At 41.9% G+C, this 19,744-nt stretch overlaps 1 protein-coding gene across 3 annotated transcripts in view; it reads right to left on the bottom strand.

Moving 5' to 3' along the window:
* Positions 1-19,744, bottom strand: part of KIF16B (kinesin family member 16B) — a 293,377-nt gene that overhangs the window by 55,884 nt on the left and 217,749 nt on the right. The window contains exons 24-25 of one of the 3 annotated variants that reach the window (XM_029220042.1): positions 11,227-11,316; positions 6,968-7,080 (exon numbers count right to left, since the gene is read on the bottom strand). In XM_029220042.1, coding sequence (XP_029075875.1) covers positions 7,075-7,080; positions 11,227-11,316 — 96 coding nt within the window. In that variant the 3' untranslated portion in view covers positions 6,968-7,074. Of the gene's footprint in view, positions 1-6,967; positions 7,081-11,226; positions 11,317-12,317; positions 13,288-19,744 lie in introns of those variants that run through there. The other 2 variants (XM_029220041.1, XM_029220043.1) reach the window with 2 other exon arrangements.

Here is a 19,744-nt window from a genome sequence, read left to right on the forward strand (position 1 = left end):
ATCAATTTCTTCAGTTTTACTTGATTTTCTTTCACTTCCATTAAATTCAAGTAAAATTAAATTTAATGTCTGTAATTAAAAATAGCATATCTAGTTTGAACCCAATGTTATAAAGTTATTTCATTCTTTCTTCCTGTTCTTGTTTGTCTCATTTTAATTTCTTTGTATCACTCTACATATCCATCCTGTTATCTGTGCCTGTTTATTTAAGTACTTAAAGTAATGTTCATTAAATGGTAATTTAATTATATTTAGAGAATGATTTTGAATAATCTGTTGCTTCTTATATTACGTGGAACTTGTATAAATGAGCATGCATCATTTTTATAGAAACAATAAAAAGTGATTTTTTTTTTACATATTTAATGGAACAGTTAAATTAACACCATATGGCTTTTTCTTTTAATAACCTGGGATTTGGGGCAATCAGATTTCAAGTCTCAGCTCAGCAAAGAGGTGGCTGTATAATATCTCTAGTTCTTAGTTTCATCGTCTGTTAAAAATGAAGGAGTTGAACTGAGATATTTCCATTTTCAGCTCTGAAATTCTATATCTCAGGTACTGATGATTAAAATCTCTCTATGTTGAGTTACAAGTAGCACTTTAGATACCATGGAGATATTTTACCTATTAACTTGGCTATATTGCTTTTGAGGAGTGTACCTTTCTTCCCGTAAAATCTTCACAGCATTCTTATTTGAAGTAAGGGAAACGTGTACAGGGAAAATAGAGCCCAATATAATAATGAAATGTTACTTTTCAAAGGTTGTAGAATAGAAAAAGGGCAGAAACAAACGGGAATGCAGTATTCATGAGAAAACCCATAAAACTGTACCACTTCCTGCTATAACCATTATCCTTACAGCAGGAGTGGGAAATGATGCAAAGACAATTGAGCTCTTATGGGAAAACTGTACATTAAAGTTAAAAATGATGACTGAGGTCAAATATACTGGATATTTGTAAGAGACATGATAGGCCTAGAGAACACTGGAAGAAAACTGAACAACAGCCCTATGGCTTACTTTGTGTAATTATGAAATTTGATTATGCTGAGTAAAACATAGGAAACAAATGAGAATTAAAATAGCACATTTCTTTGGCCTAAGAGAAATAATGACAAGCTTATTCTGCAATTCAATAAAGAAAACATATTCTAAAGACAAAAGGACTTAAACAGAAGCCATTAAAAAAATGGAATCAGTGATTTTGAGGCTCACTGATTTCCAATGAAATTTGTCTTGCCCTTCTTTGCTGCTTGTGGAGTCTAAAAATCCAAGTGATCAACTTTATTTTGCATGTTCGAGAAACAAGCCCATAACTTTCAGGCTGAACAATAGCTCTATACGAAGAATTATCAATGGAGTAAGAAAAGACAGTGGCTCCTTATAGAACTAGCTAGCCAGTTTATGGAATTATTTGTGAATCTCAGTTTTGGGAAAATAAAAGCATTGAGTATCCATTTATTCATCAAGTTGGCTAGCTATATGTATATGTATAGATATTAGAAATACAGTCAGCATTCTCTGTTGCTTTGTAATATTTCTTAGTGATCTTAATGACCTCAGAGTGAAATTTTCATCTACAAGCTGGCTTTTCCCTTTCTGATTCCCAGTGAACTGACACAGCCTGATTTCTTCTAAGAGTCACCACGCTCAAATCCTGACTTCAATGTTTATTACGTTAGAATAAGATAGGTCGGCCAGTCTGCTGCCATCAAGGAGACAAATTAAATGTAATGGAAAAGTTTGCTTTTATTAAAGGTCTTTTTCTCTTAGCCAAGTTCACTTTTTAGGTTAGCCAGGTGGTCTTGACGGCAACAGACAGCATAGGTTTTGATATATGGCATCGTTGTTCCTTTGTATATAAATAATGGCAGCCCTAATATAGAAAAGAAATTAAAGTGAGCAATAAAAAGTCTTGCCTATCTTTTATGATTTTACAATTAAACAGCTAACACTGGATTATAAATCACTGAAGGGAAACTGAGAACAACTGAGAACAACAACAGTAATAAAGTATGGAATCTCTACTAATGAAAGGAAAATATCTGACCTTTGTTACCACCTAATAAAAGTGCACTTTATTGTCATTCCTCATTCACTAGGCATTTTCTTTACTCCTGGAATATTTGGCTACCTAACCAGTATCCAGTTTTTAAAGATTAGAGAGAAAAATTCTATACGGCAAATCTATATGGTCAAATCAGCTTTAACCTGTCTTTTTCCAGTAGACGTACCTACCTGACAACAGCCAGCATTTGAAACACCCACGCTCTGCAGGTCTGTGGTTGTAAATTTCAGCCACTCCAGCTTTTGAGGAATACAAATAATGAAAACTCATCAAAGGGCTGCCATAACTCTCCCAGCTGACTAGATGGAAGCATTTCTGACTACTCAAAATTAATAGTAGCTCCCAAGGCCTTATAAGAACAGCTGTCACTGAGAAATATACTCACAAACAAGTAATTCTCCCAGTTTGATTTGTTAGAGGCATGAAGCGGCAACTCTTCAGGGCAACCTAGATGGGTTATCAAAGGAGCTATGAGCTCCCGTAGACCTTTAATATGGTAATGTGAACGTACCATGCACTATTTATGAGCACGTGCTATGTGCCTCGCCCAGAGCCTGGTACATTCTAGACTCTCATTAAGGATCTGCTCAATGAACAAGGCAGAATCCTTTGCTGGTGGTCCATGTGGAACAGCCAGCAATTATAATTAGGACATTCCACCAACAGAAGCTGCTGTCCTGTCATCACTGAAGTGCTAAAACTTGGCGAGATCCTAGGTACAAAACCACATTTGGAAATGTATCAATACTTAGGACTGCCCTGACTTTGTTATATTTGGTATAAAATACAAAATAAAATAAAATCCCACTCCTCCCAAAGCCAGTACCAATTTTATTTAGGTATGAGCCAATGAAGACAGATTTGAGAACTTTAATAGATGTCCCAACAATTTTTCAAAGTGAGAAACATTTCAGATTTGTGAGAATTTCATATTGCATTTTTACGAATAATTATGCAGTTGAATTAAATCAAATGCTTGTATTTTCCGTCCGTTACTGTGATGCTAAATTGTCCCTTTCAGGGACTGAGACGTGACAGGAACCTGTCATTGCCATGACATTCAATAGAAGGAACCCCATTTCTAGTTTTCATCCATGGGGTCTCGCTATGTAACAGATTTTTCTAGGGAAGAGATTTTCTTCTTTCTGGGCTCATCTGGAGAACTCTGAAAACTCCCCCTTCTTGAGTAAACATGGTCATGGAGACTCAGGAGAAAGAAGAAGGACTAGGGGTCAGGAGACATGAACCTTGCCTGGGCCCCAAGTCTTGATGTGACTTTGAACAAAACTCTCCTTGGGGATCTGATTCCTCATTTCTAAAATGAAAAACCGGACTACCCAATCTTTAAGGCCCCTTGGAGTACTTGATTGTCTCATAATGTGCAAGTGGTTCCAGCCCACTGTTACAGAAGTTTCCCAGCTGGTTGAAGAGGAAAGCCTGGTACAAGTCTATGTTTCATAGTCTTTGGTGATCAAAGAGGCAATCAACATGTTTTCATTGTCTAGGTTTAAATGTGCCTGTCATTAATTTTGACAAGATTATTTGTCACTGGAAATCACCTTTTAGATTTGGTGATCTATAACAATGACTGTAATAATGAAAAATCAATAACGCTCCCAAGGTGGATGCGAAAGAAATGACAGGCAGCATCTTAACCAACGGTCCAGAGAGCATCATTTGGGGAATATTTTTTTCCCTAACTACACACTCTCAGATCCCATGTCAGACTTCCTGAATTAGAATTTCCTAGTTTGGGTCCTGGATCCACATGTCTCAGAAAAGCTTCCCAGCTAATTGGTGCCTTTTGCTCCCCAACCCACCTTTGAAAGAAGTGACTTAAATACTGATTATCTATCGGGTAGAGAGAATCATATGATACAAGCCATACAGTGAGGTAAGTGGGCCTCTGATAACGTACCAGGTCAGGAGGCCGGCAGCATTCTATGTTTGCCTACATAGCTATGTGCTATTTAAAAATTCAAGGAGGCTGAGCGCTTGGCGCGGCTGAATTTATCTAAGGTTTACTGAATGCTCCCTGTGGCTGTGGTTGGTAGCATTATAATTTGGGTGGTGGGTAGATTTGCAATTTTTATATTAAATTTGGAATGCTGGTTATAAAACTGTTTAGAATGCATTTCAGTGATGGATGGTAAATGGCTGTCTAAGACAAATACAAGGCCAACAGCCAGTTTCTTTTCTTTCCCTTTCTTGGTGCTACTTTGGGAAAATTACTTGGGAAATAAAGAAGGTTAAAAATGGTTCTATCAGTACAAACTGAAAGTTCATATACAAACTACATAAGCTCTTGCCCTAATCGTTTTCTTCTCTCCCAATGGTATTTACTGGGCACCCAGACACTGCCAGATGTGAGACTGAACAGTTGCTCTAACACAGCAATCTTTCATGTTTTACTCGAAGCCTCTGAAAATATTTTTCTCCCTTAGCTCCGTAACAGGGAGAAAGGAGCCCCCCTGGGGATATGGCTGATGGAGGCTGATCCTGTCTGACACTTAGGGACTCTGAAGACTCACTGTGATAACTCAGTTATGATGCAGACAGGCAACACACCTGTCCCAGTAACTTAGGCTCTCACCACACATGGGCAGTCAAGTTCCCTTAGCATTTATTTAGATTGTACATTTTAATACATAAAATATCCCATTTTCATGGTTCATCCTCCTGCCTCTGGGCAGAAGCACAAACCTGCTTCAGAATCACTATTAGCTAAGATTATAAAAGGGCCCTCAACAATCGACTCCAGTGAGTAACTGCTTCCACTGTGAGATGATTCTCCGGAGCCCATTAGGCTCCAGCCCTCAGGAGGGAAGTCTCCTTGTTAACTGTACTAAAAAAAAGTCCTCTACAAATCAGACAGGGGTTAGCATCTCTGGACCTCCTAGAAGGAGCAGCTCTCTCAGTGACCCTCTGATCTTCCAGCCCCATGTCCTACCACTTCATGATATACATTCAGAGCCCACCAGACCACTCATCCAAAAGGGGAGAAGGGGATAGGACACTAGGTCTTCACTATTCATTCATTCTAATGGTTGAAAGGGGATGTGGTTTTAAAATAGTCCTTTCTCTTCAGCTTCTTGATGAGCTATGTTTTTGTCCTGACTGACTCTCAGACTATGACCTGGATCCACAGGTAAACTTCATGGACACTAGACATCAATAGTAACTCTGCCTCATCCGTAGAGAAAAGAGAAGACGACACTTACTGGGGCTCTGTTTCTGGGCACATAACTTGATTGATGTTTAAAAGGATTATACTGATTTTAATAGAGTGGGAAATGCATAGTTTTCATACAGATAAAGATCACTGCGGCAATGGTTTGCATGACAAAATTTCAAAGGCATGCTCTCCCGCAGATGCTGTACAATACTTTGTGGCTACTTTCAATAACATATTTCATCTGAGGCCCTCACAATCTTTTGCAAACTAGCTGTGGCATGATCATTTTACAGATGGGGAGTCTGAAAACACAGGGTTTAATCTGATGAAGATTCCACACAAGGTCAGCGAACGGGCACAGAGAAGGAAAGCCAGGAGGAGCTGTTATCTTGCACAACACATGTCAGCGTATAAAGAGGACAAACTAATTCAAAACAGAAGGCGAAGCTATTTAGAATCCAGAAAAAAAATGCTAAGCTGAAAGAACATAAATAAATAAAAATAAAACAATTTTTAAAACCTTGAATAATGCAGCACCTCTAGTGAGAGCTCAACCCACTCACACAGTGAATCTGGAAATAGAACGAGCACAACGCTTACACATGAGCCCAGTCACCGCGGGCAATCTGTTCTTCTTCCAGTATTATTCAGGACAGATAATTTAGTTTTCTTTTTTTATTCTGAAATTTGTCACCATACAAAATAATGCATTAAATTTTTCTTTGACTTCTGCTTTTCCCCTATCTTCAATCCCCACACCCCAGAGTTTCAGAGAATCCACTGACTTCTCATCCTTTCAATTTGTAAGTTCACTCTGCCTGTAATAACCCCTAGGTTCCTTCTATTTTCTTCACAGACATATGTTATACCTAATAATCAACAACCCTGCCTGCTTAAATTGGTTCACCACCCGAGTGAATATAAAGTATCCCTTGGAGGCCCTTCAGCTGACATCATTCTCCTTAAGGAGACATTATAGTAAATAAATAAGCAAATGAATGTGAGTCAACAGGGAGATGAAAAGACTTAGACGAATGACGGTTAAGGAATTCTTAAAGCCCTCTCACTAATGGGGGTGAAGGCCCTCAGCGCTCTCAGCCCACCCAGTTTCTGTGTGTTCTTTCCTAATCTTGGTTTTTTGTAAATTAAGTCTTTAACAACAGTTGAGCAATTACGAAATTTCTTCATGGAGCAAGTCTGCACTTGCAGACATGTTGATATCTTCCAGAATGTCCATAGCGAAGTACTCACAGCAGCAAAACTCTGGAAACTACTCGTATGTCCATCAAGAGGATTCTGGGAACCTGATCAAGTGTTATGCCAACTTGGTACCACTGCTCATGGGAACATGATAAATTGCTTGATAAACCGATAAATTGTTTGCGGACCAGGGAAACGAGAGCTATTTGGTAGGAAGCCATACCGTAAGGCTTCTCTGAGTGAGGTGACTCCTGTAACTCAGCATGTCCCTCACGGGGACTCTGGACGTTCTGCCCAGGGAGTTGTGCCCAGAGAAAGTGCCTCTCCTGTTGCATAGGATTCTATGGCAGAGTGGTTCTCGAATCTTCCCCACGTGAGGCTCCTCTCCTAGCACCTAAGCTATTACCTGCGAGAGGTGGCGCAAAGAGAACAGCATCTGGACAGCTGTGTGGACTGCAGTGGACGCTGTTGCCAGACCCCCTCCGTGCCTCGGCCCTGCCGGGAAGCAGTGATCTCTGTCTTACATCGTTCCTGGGTCAGCCGGTGCCAAGCGTGGCCTATGGGAGTCCTGTGAGTCTGAAAGTTTAGTTGGACCCAAGAAGACCTCCTGAGGGCATTGCAAATGGTTACTTCTGAGGATCAGATTAAGAGAAACTTTCACATTCTATGTATATATCTTTGAGTAATTTCAGTCTTTAACCATAAACATGTAACTTATTATCTGGAGAAAAAAAGACTACTGAAAGAAAAAAAAACCTCCATAAAAGGAACTGTCACATCAAACTCCTTTAGAGGTCTATGCCCAGGAAAACATGGCTAAGATTCCACAATGAAATGGGAATGAGTAGGATGTAACTTTAGACAAAGTTCTAAAAGATTAAAAGCTATAACCAAATCTACAGTTTTGAGGTGAATAAACATTCTCTATCTTGGTAAGTATATCACAAATTCTGGATATCCTGAATTCAAGTGTGTTTTTTCAATATTTTTTCAGCTTGATTAAGAATTTGGAACCTTGTATGACTAGATAAATTTAATACGTATCATTTAAAAAATGATCACCAACCATTTTGTTATGCAATTAAGACAGCAAGAGTAGTTTTCTGTTTTCTAATTCCATAGAAATAATGAGTCCAATGTGGTGAAGGGATGAGGTAAATAAAACTTGTTCCCACTTGGCTATGAAACAGCCATTCCCTGAGAAGAAACTTTCAGTATTCTTCCATATGAACCCTTTGGCTTTCTTCCCTGAAGAAATACTGTCTTTAACAAGTCCAATAATTTCCAGGATGTTGTCAGGCCAAACTGCTACCCCATTTGGAGGTAGCTAATTACTTCAAGAAGATTGACATTATATACAATTATATGAACAGTTATAAGATGAATCATAATTGATGAATACCTATACACAGATTATTGATCTCAAGTCCCAACAAACACTCGGCAAGTAAGACGATGTGAAGTGAGGCTGCACAAAAGAAATGTCAACGAAAAAAATAAACCTGATATTTATCTTGATATTTAAGCTTCATCTTGAAAATGTTAAATGGACGATGCTGCCCTCTCACTGAAATAAGATTTATCACCATCTAGAATGACATGCTACTGTGTGCTTAGAGATAATGTTTCTCCCCGGTTCTGTTTCGATAATATTGTTTGGTTAGAAATAGGAAATAGAGATGAACTGCCTGGGCTTCTGCTCACGGGTTGTGTCACAAGAGGCGAGTCTCTCGTTCCCACCACAGAGACCATGAATGTCAAAGGCGCAGCACAGCCGGGCAGGAAGCGCTCAGTGAATTGGGAGGAGTTCGTCAGAGCTGTGGCCAAGGAAAAGCTCTGTGGCACCCAGGCAGCCCTGCAGTGTTTGTAATTAGCTCAGCTTCCCTGTCTCTAGGCGGTGCTTGTTTTAGGATCTCACCACATGGTTTCAACCACTATTCACATTCTCTCTTCTCTTTCAAATACATGCACACATGTCTGTAGTTTCCCTTTCGTAAGTGTTTTTTGTCCTTATAAGAAAGAAACTGTAAGTCACAAAGCTGGACTCAATGTGGAAAAGCAACTTCCCATCTTCGTTACCATTTAGATCACGAGTCTGTCTTCAGGAAAGGGGTTTCTGGGAGAAGTCCTCTATGAACAGAATGGAAATTCCAGCTGGGTTTCAACGTCCAGACCTTCTTGAATATCATCCAGTGGTTTCCCACAGCACTCAGACTCAGGTTCACGGTGCCACATGGTCAGGCCCCTGCCCTCCTCTTTACCACACTGGCCACTCTCCCTGGGTCTTCTCATTCTGGAAACACGCTGAGCTTGGTCCCATCCCAGGGCCTTTGCAGTTGCTGCTCCCTCACCTTCAGCTGTGCTCACCTCCAGATCTTCACACCTCTCTTCTTTTCAGTATTCAGATCTCAGCTCAATCTCACCCCAAGATCACCCTTTCTACCTGCGCATCTAAAGCAGCCCACTGCCCAGCTCTCAGGCCACACTATCACATTGCCTTGTATTTTCTCCAAGGCACCTAACATTACCTAAAATCCTCTTATTTACTGGGCTTTGTTTGTCTGTTTATTGCTCATTTTCTCTGCTCCATGAGAGGAGGGATGTCGTTGTCTTGCTCACAATTGTATGCAGTGTGGGGCTGCTCAATACAGATTTATGACCAAATGAAGGAGGAAACCAGCTCAATTTTCTTCATTTGAAGGCCAGTTAATTTTTTCAGCATGTATGTAACACACCCTTTTCCCCCTTAAAAATAATTTTACATGTGTGATAATCTCTGTTCATTAATTTTGTCTGGTAGCAGACAACCACTTCAGTTCACAGGTTCACGTCATTATTAAACTCAGGTTAAGTTTTCTTCTATTATATCTTTAAAGACTGCTTCTGTCTGCTCCAAAGTTTTCTTTAAAAACACTGATTAGACCTGTCTCTTATTGCTTAGCAAATTTAAATATCTCTCATCTCATATTTCAACTAAAATGCCATTTTGTCAGAGAGCCCAACCCTGAAACGTCCTTATACTAAAGTGTCCAACACCTTCTGCCCATGGCATTTTATTGATATTTTTCCTATAATGCATATACCTCACTTAAAATGGTAACTGCAACTTAGCAAGCATACTTTTTAACTGTTAGTTATTATTATATTTTCCTGGTTTATTGTCAGTCTGTCCTGATATAAATTTAAGATATATAAGAGAAGACACTTTTGTTCTTCTTGTCCACTACTGTATTACTAGAGTTTAGAAAAATGTGCCTATGTAGAATGGCATTGAACTAATGGCACTGAAAGAACTGATATGAAATAAATCATGGAATGAATTTATACATACATACATATATAGATATATAAATCCTGGTAATATATAAATATATAAATATATAATATATAAATATATAAATCCTTTTTTTCAATTGTTTTCTTCCAACTACACTGTGGGAATTTAGCAAGTTAATATGAAAATCTGTACATTATTAAAGTACTGATGTAGTAACTTATAATCAAGCAGTCAATGAGCTGCAAAGCTCACTTTAAAAACCAGTTGCTCTATACATTTAATATGTATACAATTACTCCTCGTTATTGTCAAAACTAACTTGGGACATGAAGAGTAAATTGCAGAGACAAACTTAATAAATTGACTTTGATGTAGTTGCTTCTGGAACTGAAGCCTCTTGGGAACACTGAGCTAAAATTCATACCTGAACCTTCTTCAATTTTTAATCGAATACTATTATGATAACTTAACAACAGAATTTCAAAGATAGCTCAGTTTTTCCTGGACTCTAGATTCTTTTACACATCAAGGAACCACTTTATCTACCCAAAGGTATTTCTCTTTATATTGTATATCAGACAAGGGAGCTTAGAAGCCATGGAGGTGTTAAGGAAACATTATGTAATTAACATGAAACAAATCAGGGACACATGTCTGACTAAATTATTTTTTAGAATATCATAAGACACTATAAAAATGCACTGAAAAGCCATACTTAGGGAAAGCAGGCTAAATAGACAATGATTATTGACTGATTTGTAGTCAGTTCAAATCAGAATGCCCAAAGAGCTGTGCCTATACAAGGTTTCCTTTAGTTGAAGCAAAAATAAACAAACAAAAAAATAATAAGAATACATTCACTTGGAAGATACACATAAATTTTAGGAAGACCTTTCTTTGCTTAAAAGTATTTTAAAAACCAGTCTTTGTCCAAAATTTAAAAAAAAGATTACTAATGTATCAAATACACTCTGGTTATCTTATCAGATGAAATGCCTCCTTGCTTCTAGATAATTCTGTATTTACTGTCTACCTCCCCTCCATGTGTGAGGGCAAATTAACTTTTATGACTTTACTCCTCATTATGTGGAAGTCTAAGCATTAATGCAATCTTTTTTAAGAGAAAAAAGGGCAAATCTATACTGAAAAATTTATTACTATTTTATTTTAATAGGTCTCACTCATGGCTGAGAAGTTATAAATTGATTAAAATATTTACTTAAAATACACTGTAAAGTTTATGAAAAAGACAGAATTCATTTACTGTTGCTTAACTATCACTCAAAATTTTGTGTTCAAAAAATGTCTGAATTGTGTAGAATACAAATGGAACAGAGGACAAAAATTAAAAACCTATCGTTGAAAGACAAGTAATTGAAATAAAACTTGGTGACACTTACAAGCTAATACCTAAAGAGAAGGGGGGGATTGATAATGCAATCAACTCATTTACTTTATAAAACAAATGTTCTTAATTGGAGATAATTATTTCGTAACTCACCTCTGCATACTTCAACTTCAATGTTTTATGCATTTCTCGGAAACGACTGTAACGCCTGAATACGGTCCACGTCTCATCCAGGACAGTGATCTATTAACCAGGAAAAGCAAAATAAATCAGCATTAGTTGGAGGAAAAATTGGTTTCCTCTTATTTGTTTAAAATAATTTGTTTAATGTATACTGATGTGTATAAAGCTGATGACTAATAAGAACCTGCTGTATAAAAAAATAAAACAGAATTCAAAAATTCGAAAAAACCCCACTAAAACAATCATATAATTGTTCTTAAAAATTTTTTTAAATTGTTAATTAAAACAATTTAAAAATGCATCTTAAAAAAATAATTTGCTTCAAATTAAACAAACTGTTTAATTTGTTTAAAATAATTCAAAAATCTGTTTGTTTAAATTTGTTTCAAATAACTTAAAAATTAACGAAAAGTGATTAGCATGTAAATTTCTCCAGAAGGGAAAATATTAATCTAGCGGCACAAATAAGACTTACAAATAATAACCGTACTCTGCGTAAGCATTGCATCTCTGCTTCCCAAATACGATTACGAGCAGCACGTGACTCTGTAAAGTGAGGGACACAGAGTTTCATGGCTTATCAGAAGTGTCCCTCCACTCTCCACGTGGGGTGCAGAAAGGACATCCCACAGCGTGACCTTTCTGTTACAGTGATGTGCCTACACGAAATGTTTACACTTTTATATAAAATGTCAGTGTTGGCTTCCAGATGCCACCGCAACGGACAAGAGAGAAGCAGCAGCAGAGAAGAAAAAGAAGGATGAGGAGAAGGAAGAGGGAGGACAAAGGAGGAGGAGGAGGACAAAGGAAAAACAAACAAAATCTGTCTGCATCTCAATGATCATTAGTATCAAAACCCACACTGTATTTTGCTTTGTTTCGGAGGAAGAATTCTCAGTCCAGCCTCTAACCAGTAGTGGAACTTACTGTTCCTACTGGATGGCAGGTGGACACTGGTGCCCATCAGTCACATACCAAGGTCACGGTGACCAGGAGAGGCTGGGAGACACCACCAGCCTCCACGGTCACACCTGAGGCACAGGCTCCTGATCAAGTTCCCATCTCATTCCCACTCTTCTTCCTCCAAGCTCCAGACCCATGTCCCTAACTGGGAGATGTCTTTCTTTAGATGCCACACACCAACTTCAAGGTCAGCCTGTGTGAAACAAATCCACCCGTTCTCTCCAATCTCAACTCTACTTCATCTCAGTGCATGTCACCACCGTCCACCAAGCCACACCAGACAGACGCTGGTCCCCAGGTCCCCCCAACGTGCCACAGTCAGACAAGCACCAGGTCCTGCACCTCTCACCTCCTAGGCTTTCCTTAGCGCTCTACCCTTCCATCCTTCACTGCCACTGCCATCTCACTCTGGGCCACCAGGTCTCACACGGCCTCGGCCAGGCCTCTCCCAGTGTCTCCATCCAGTTGCCCCTCCAATCCCTTCTCTGCACAATTGACAGGGGAGCTTTTTAAAAACTTAAATCTGATCATTCTACATCCCCCCTTAAGTCCCCTAGAAGCTTCACGCTGCTCCTACAAGAAGACCCAGATTTTATATTTGTACCCGACTGCGTGCAGCAGCCTCTCCTCCAGCCTCTCCTCCCGCAGGTGTCTCACTCCCTGGAAGCGCACACTCCTTCCCACGCTGGGCCTCTGCAGGGGCCGCGCCCCTGTACTGGAAACCTTACCCCGCACATTAGAGAAACGCCCTTCTCAGGCTGGTGATTCAGCTTTTGGTTCTCCTGCATGTATACCCCAGGGGTGAGCAGGAAAGTCAGGGATCAGTAAACCACAGAGATCAGTAGGGGGAGGACACCCATGCAGGGAGCCTCGGGAGGAAGAGGGAGTCCTGAGTCTCAGCCATCCGCAGGTTCACTCACTTCCCCGAGTGGCAAATTAGATGAGTTGGGGTTATCCAAGGATGTATAATATTAAAACTTTCATTGTTCTGGCTCTATATTCATCATTTACAATAGTGTTTTAATTGTGGCAGGTTTCTTCTTGTGAGTTTCTTTTAAAAAGATATTTCTGTAAGGAAAGAAAAGTACGTATGTTTACAAAAAATCATTTAGTAAAAATAGTACCAATGTCACCAAAGCTTGGGAAACACTGCTCCTGGCAGCTTAGCTGGGGGTTTTCTCCCCAGCTCTCTCCTCCTCAACAGACCCCACTGAGCACAATTAGCAAAGGGGTGAGGGCTTCCTTAGGGCAAGAGCACAGCAACATGCCACCTTGGCTGGACGCAAACCAGGTGTCAAGGAGAGACCTGGACATGAGCGGGCGTGATGCTGCCTGCTTGCCAAGAAAGCCCAGGAATTAATAGAACCATACCCGTGACCCGGGAGTAGTAAGACGCAGGATGCTCACAGGGAAACCATCCTGTCCTGGGACTCTGGAATCCAGAGAAAGTCACAGAAGAAGCCTAGGTCTCCCTCCTCCCTCAGACTCTAGTGCTCCCTGGATCTCTGACTGCTTCCACTGTTCCTCTTGAACCCACAGTCAGTCAAGTGCAAAATCCCCCCATCCTCAGCCTCTTCTGGGAATTTCCCGTTCATCTTCACTCTAACTGAGAGCTGGCTCTCCCCAAGGGACCCCTTCCCCTGTAGCCATCTCAAGTAGGGACTGTGTTCTCCCCACACTCTTCATCCTCTTGTGCTGGGAGGTTGGTAGACGCTTTTTTACTTCCATCCAACTTTCACACCACTGCTCCTCTGCCCTTCCTAAAACCCCGCCTACGTGAAGCCCACACCTTCGGATCCTACCTGTACCCATCCTTCTCGCAGGCAATTCGCCTTAGTCACATCCCCGACTCCTTGAACGTCTTAGGTTTTGCTCACTGTCACCTGCTCCAACGCTATGGAACTCCTGCCATGAATCTTGGAAATTTCATCAACCAACAGACGATCCCTCCAACACCCCGACCTCCTGTTCCATGACCTTTGCCCTGGTTCCTCCCTCACCCAACTTGGAAACCATGGGCAATCACTACAATCTTTCCCTTGCATTCAACCTCAAATCTCTTTGTTCTGCTCTTGAAATTCCCTTGACGAAGCTAAACCACAATCTTGGTTAAATCCAGCTGTCTGCTTACTCCTGCCCTGTACCTGCAGGATGGGGGTGAAGGAAAACATGCCACCAAATGGCTTCCTGGTCCTATTTTAAAGTCACAATCACCACTCTGAGGTCAGCCTGGATGCCTCCAAACAGTCATACCACATTTCCCCATTCCATCCATTCTCCCATTCTCTTAGATAAGAGTTTTCTAAACAGTTTACTCCATCTTTCTCCTCACCCTCAGATGATAACCTGGGTTCCTATTTCACTGAGAAAGTGGAAACAATCAATAGAACACTCCCACAACCACCCTCAGCCCACCGGGGCCACCATCGGCCTTGTATCTCCTCTTCCCTCCTGCTACCAGGCGTGGGATGTACACCACTGCTCCTGGTTAAGGCCAACCCCTCTTCCTAGATGCTGGATTCTAGACTCCTGCCTTCTGAAGGAAACTGCAATCAGCAATTTTCTCTTCTCTCCCCTGCACCAACACATCCTCAGTCTCTACTCGATTATTCCAGCAGCATCTAAACTAGCTAGGATTTCTCTCACCTTAAACTCCCACCTTGGCCTCCCTTTCCCTTCCAACTGCCACTCCATTTCTGTCCTTCCTATTATAACAAACTCCTTGCAAGAGTTTATTCTTTTTTTTTTTTCTTTTTTTTTTTTTGCGGTACGCGGGCCTCTCACTGTTGTGGCCTCTCCCGTTGCGGAGCACAGGCTCCGGACGCGCAGGCTCAGCGGCCACGGCTCACGGGCCCAGTCGCTCCGCGGCATGTGGGATCTTCCCGGACCGGGGCACGAACCCGTGTCCCCTGCATCGGCAGGCAGATTCCCAACCACTGCACCACCAGGGAAGCCCCGCAAGAGTTTATTCTTGATGTCATCAATTTCCTTCTTCCCAGGATCCCTTCAATCCAGCCTCAGTTACTCACACTCCACTCAAACTACTCTCATCTACTCTTACCAAGGTCATCAACCTGCCACAGGTCACTTCATGCTAAACCACTGGTTCATTCTTGGCCCTGATCTGACTTGACCTATGGCAGGATTTGATGGAGCCGACAGCTCCTCCTTGAAACATCTTTTTCATCTGGCTTCCAGGCTGCTGCCTCTCTTACCTTAGTTTTCTTTGCTGGGATTTCTCTTCATCTCCCTGACCTCTAAACATCAAAGTGTCCCAGGGCTTAGTCCTTGAACGTGTTTTATTTTCTACCTGAGCTCACTCCCTTGGTGATCTCATCCCATCTCATAGCTTAAACTGATTCCCGGGATGCTCATCTCTCTCCCTTGAACCCAGACTCGTACATCCTACTGCCTACTTGGTATGTCTGCCTACCTGGATGTCTAACTGCATCTCAAACTTAACACGGCTAAATTTACCAAAATTAATCTCATCCAGACTTGCTCCCCCACCTCAGTAATGACAATGCCATTCTTCTATTTCTTCAATCCAGAAACTGTGGCATCATCTTTGATGTTCCTCCTTCTCTCACGTCTCACATCCAATCAGTCAGCAAATCCTTTCCACCACACTCCAAATATAATGAGAATCTGACACTCTGCACCATCACCACCATTAGCATCTTGGTCTAAGCCACCGTCACCTCTTGCCTGGACTACGTTTAACAGCCTCCTACCTGGTCCCCTCACTTCTGCTTCTGTCTCCCTCCCCTCAACATTCCCCTCATTCCTTTCTCAACACAGCAGCCAAAGTGATGTTGTTAAAAACTGTCAGATGAGGCCATTTCTTTGCTGAATGGGACATCTCCCAAGGCGTCCCATCGCGCTCAGTGTACAAGTTCAAGTTCTTGCACTGACGTACAAGGATCTCTACAGTTTGTCCCCTCCCTGGCCTCATCTCCCACCACGTTTTCCCTTGCTCACTCCGCCTTCCTTGCTTATCTAGAACCCATCAAACGTACTACACACTAAGTGTGGCCTCAGGAACTTTGTCTGTGACCTTTCCTCTTTCTGGAATCCTCTTTCCACATGACTAGCTCCCTCACTTCCTTCAAGTCTTTGCTCAAAAGCCACTTTCTCAGTGATGCCTTCTCTGGATATACCATCTCAAATTGCACCCCTTTACTCCCCATCTCCACACTACTTATTTTCTCTTTTCTTATCTTTCTACTAAGCACTTCTTACTACCTAACATGGTACAGTCACACCTCCGAGATATCGTGGGTTGGGTTCCAGACCACCACAGTACAGCGGATTGCAACAAAGTGAGTCACACGAACTTTCTGGTTTCCCAGTACCTATAGAAGTTATGCTTGCACTTTACTGTAGTCTATTAAGTGTGCAATAGCATGTCTAAGAAAACAATGTACATATCTTAAGTGAAAAAACACTCTAACGCTAAAAAATGCTAACCATCGTCTTGACAATGCAGGGATGCATTACAAACCTTCAATTTGTAAAACTACGCAACATTTGAGAAGCGCCGTAAAACAACGTAATCTGTATATATTTACTTGTATGTCTTGTTTCTGTCTCTTCCCTACTAGAATAAGCTCCAGGAGAATTAGGAGTTTTAGCTGGTTTTCACTACACCTTAGAAGAGTACTTGACACATCACGGGCATCCTGATGAAGAGCTGGAGGATGGAGCCCCCAGATGGGCTTGTCTTAAGTGTACTCAGGCTTGGCAACAGTGAACCAGCAAGGCCATTGTTCTTCTCTCTGGTAGATGAGATGGCCTCCAGCAAAATCAGGATATGGATGTGGATAACTGGACACCAGCTCGTGAGGCTTTGGCCAGCAGCGTCTTCCTCTTTTTTTTCTTTTTTTTTTTTTTGGCCACACCACATGGCACATGGGATCTTAGTTCCCTGACCAGGCATCAAACCCACACCCCCTGTATTGGAAGCACAGAGTCTTAACCACTGGCCCACCAGGAAAGTCCTGCCTCTTATTCTTTGTTGCTTTCACAGCTCATTAATGTCAGACCATATTTTGAAATCTCTAATTAATTCAACAGCTACTTCACACTTACTTCATAATTTGGGTTTCACTCCCCTTTCCCACGGTGGCCCCAGAATGATGCCTTTATAACGCATGGCAACTTCCCTGACAACTTGCACATACCAAGTCTCTGGAGGACAGGCGCGGCTGAGTGATTTCCCGGGGAAGCAGAATCAGGGCATTTGGGCACAAAATGATAAGCCAGCAAGAGGAAGATAAAGTCCCTGAGAGAGCCCCCAAAAGCATCCAATGCACTTGCTTCTGCTTCTCGATATCAGCCCCCAGTGCTCACAACGGGATGCAGGATGCAGGGGGACAGCAGGGGTGGAGCTGGAAGGAGACAGAGGAAGATGGCCTGACGGGGAGAGAGCTATCCAAAGCTGTGTGTTCCTGTGAATTGGGCTCAACGAGGTCTGTAAGGGGATCAGAGGGATCTCTGTCTTCACCACGTTACACTGGTGTCTCCAAGAGTCCCACATTAATGAAGAGGGTGGGGACTCTCTGGAACCATTAACACTGTATATAATTTCCCCAAAATACTGAACAAAGAAGATCATTATGGGTACATTTAGGGCAATGGTTCATGTTGTTGCCTCGTGTCTTGATATTTTAATAAACTCACATTAATAAACCCACATACAGATCTCAGCAGCTTCTGCCTTCAATTTCTCAGTCCATAACCTAAACCAGCGGTTCTCAAAGTGGGACGCCTGACCAGCAGCAACAGTTTCACTTGGGAACTTGTTAGAAATGCAAATTCTGAGGTCTCACCCACACTTCATCTGGAACTCTGGGGTGGAGCCCAGAAATCTGTGTTTTAACAAAATCTTCAGGGGCTTCCGACGCAGGGTGAAGTTTGAGCAGCCTTGCTGTAAAGCTCTGCGTGTTGCTGCCCCCAAATCAGATGTGCTGGCTTGTGGAGAACAGGGTGCATTCTCAGTATAACTGCAACACAAGCTTAGAGCGAGGCAGAGAGAAATCTCCAAATTCTTTACCCTTTCACAAGCTTCCTGCTTTCCACTCGCCTCCATGCACTCCCCTGTCAAGGTCAAAGCCCTTAGCGTGGCATTCAGGACCTGTTCCCGGCTAACCCAACACTACCTTTTCTAACCCCTGCTCCCAGTGGATTAAAAATCTCACACTTCAGACAACTGGTCAGCACAGGAATGGGGCACGTTTGTCGGTCTCTGGAAGGGTCTTTTGAATGGCCTCCTCAGTATCCACCCGTCCCGTGGCCTCCTGCTCAGCCTCCAGGGCACGTGTCCAACCACAGTCCCTCCCTTGGCAGCACCCCTGCTTCCACTCCTTTCTCCCTGGAAGAATCATTCCCTCCTCCGTGACTTCCCAGCATGCTGCTCACACTCTGCTCAGAGCACACATCACGGGACATTAATTATAGAATTAAACTTGTACTAGTTAGTTTATATAACCGATATTAATTATATAAACGTCTCTCTAACCTACAAGATTGTAAGCCTTCTAAGGGAGTGGGCCTTTGGCAGTAGCTGGGGTGGTGGTGGGAGGCCTCTCATTGAAGGAATAAACGTTTATTGAGCTACTAGTATGTGTCGGCACCATATCAGGTGCTGGCAGTTTTCCGAGAGATGTACTTAAGGTTAGTTTGCTTTTCAGAGAAGGTAAGGCTCCACTATCTTGGGCTCCACTAACTCTGTTCTGGTGATATCTTTCAGGTTCATCCGAATCAAAGATTATTTTCATTAGTCACATAATGGCATCTTTTTTTTTGTTTTCTCTGCACTGAGAACAGGGTGCATTCTCGATATATTTGTAACCCAAGTTTATTGTGAGGCACAGAGAGATTTCCAAATTCTTTACCCATGAAGTTTTCACCTGAATCCAGGTTAAATACAAGGATCACAAAGGCTCAGGTTCCCGCTTTTTATATAAAACACTTTAAGTCTCCCCTTGCCTATCAACACGTAAACAAGCTGAGCACAACGACGATGAGTGAAGACCAGCACGAGCACCACAGAAATGGTGCCCAAGGCAACCACGTGGCCACCTCCCCACAGGAAAACAGTCAGATCCCTTCTCTGTAACAGAGACAACCGCACTTTGACAGCTGGGGAGACAGCGCACGTGAAGTTTGGGAAAACTACACAGGAAGTGGAAATGGACGCTAAAGTCCTATTTTGCCCCAAATTAAAACTGGGCATAGGATGAGGTGCTGATGCAGAGAGGAGGCACAGAAGGTCAGTACCCCCAAAGCATCAGGTCAAAACGCTCAACTGTTCTCTTCCATGCTGAAACCGCAGGGCGTCACTGCTCTGCGGCTTTGAGGACCAAATTCATTACTTCTCGCCCACTGAACGAGTCTGCTGATACAAATCCATCTCTTCTGGACCATAAAATGATCAAGTGCAACTTAAAACACCATAAACGTGTCCACAAGATGAACTGCATTCACTGTGAACAATTCTCAATTGAGTGCTTTCCACAAATTT

The sequence above is a fragment of the Monodon monoceros genome, unplaced genomic scaffold (genome assembly GCF_005190385.1).
Source record: "Monodon monoceros isolate NGI ecotype Baffin Bay Population unplaced genomic scaffold, NGI_Narwhal_1 Super_Scaffold_13, whole genome shotgun sequence".
Classification (NCBI taxonomy): Eukaryota; Metazoa; Chordata; class Mammalia; order Artiodactyla; family Monodontidae; genus Monodon; species Monodon monoceros.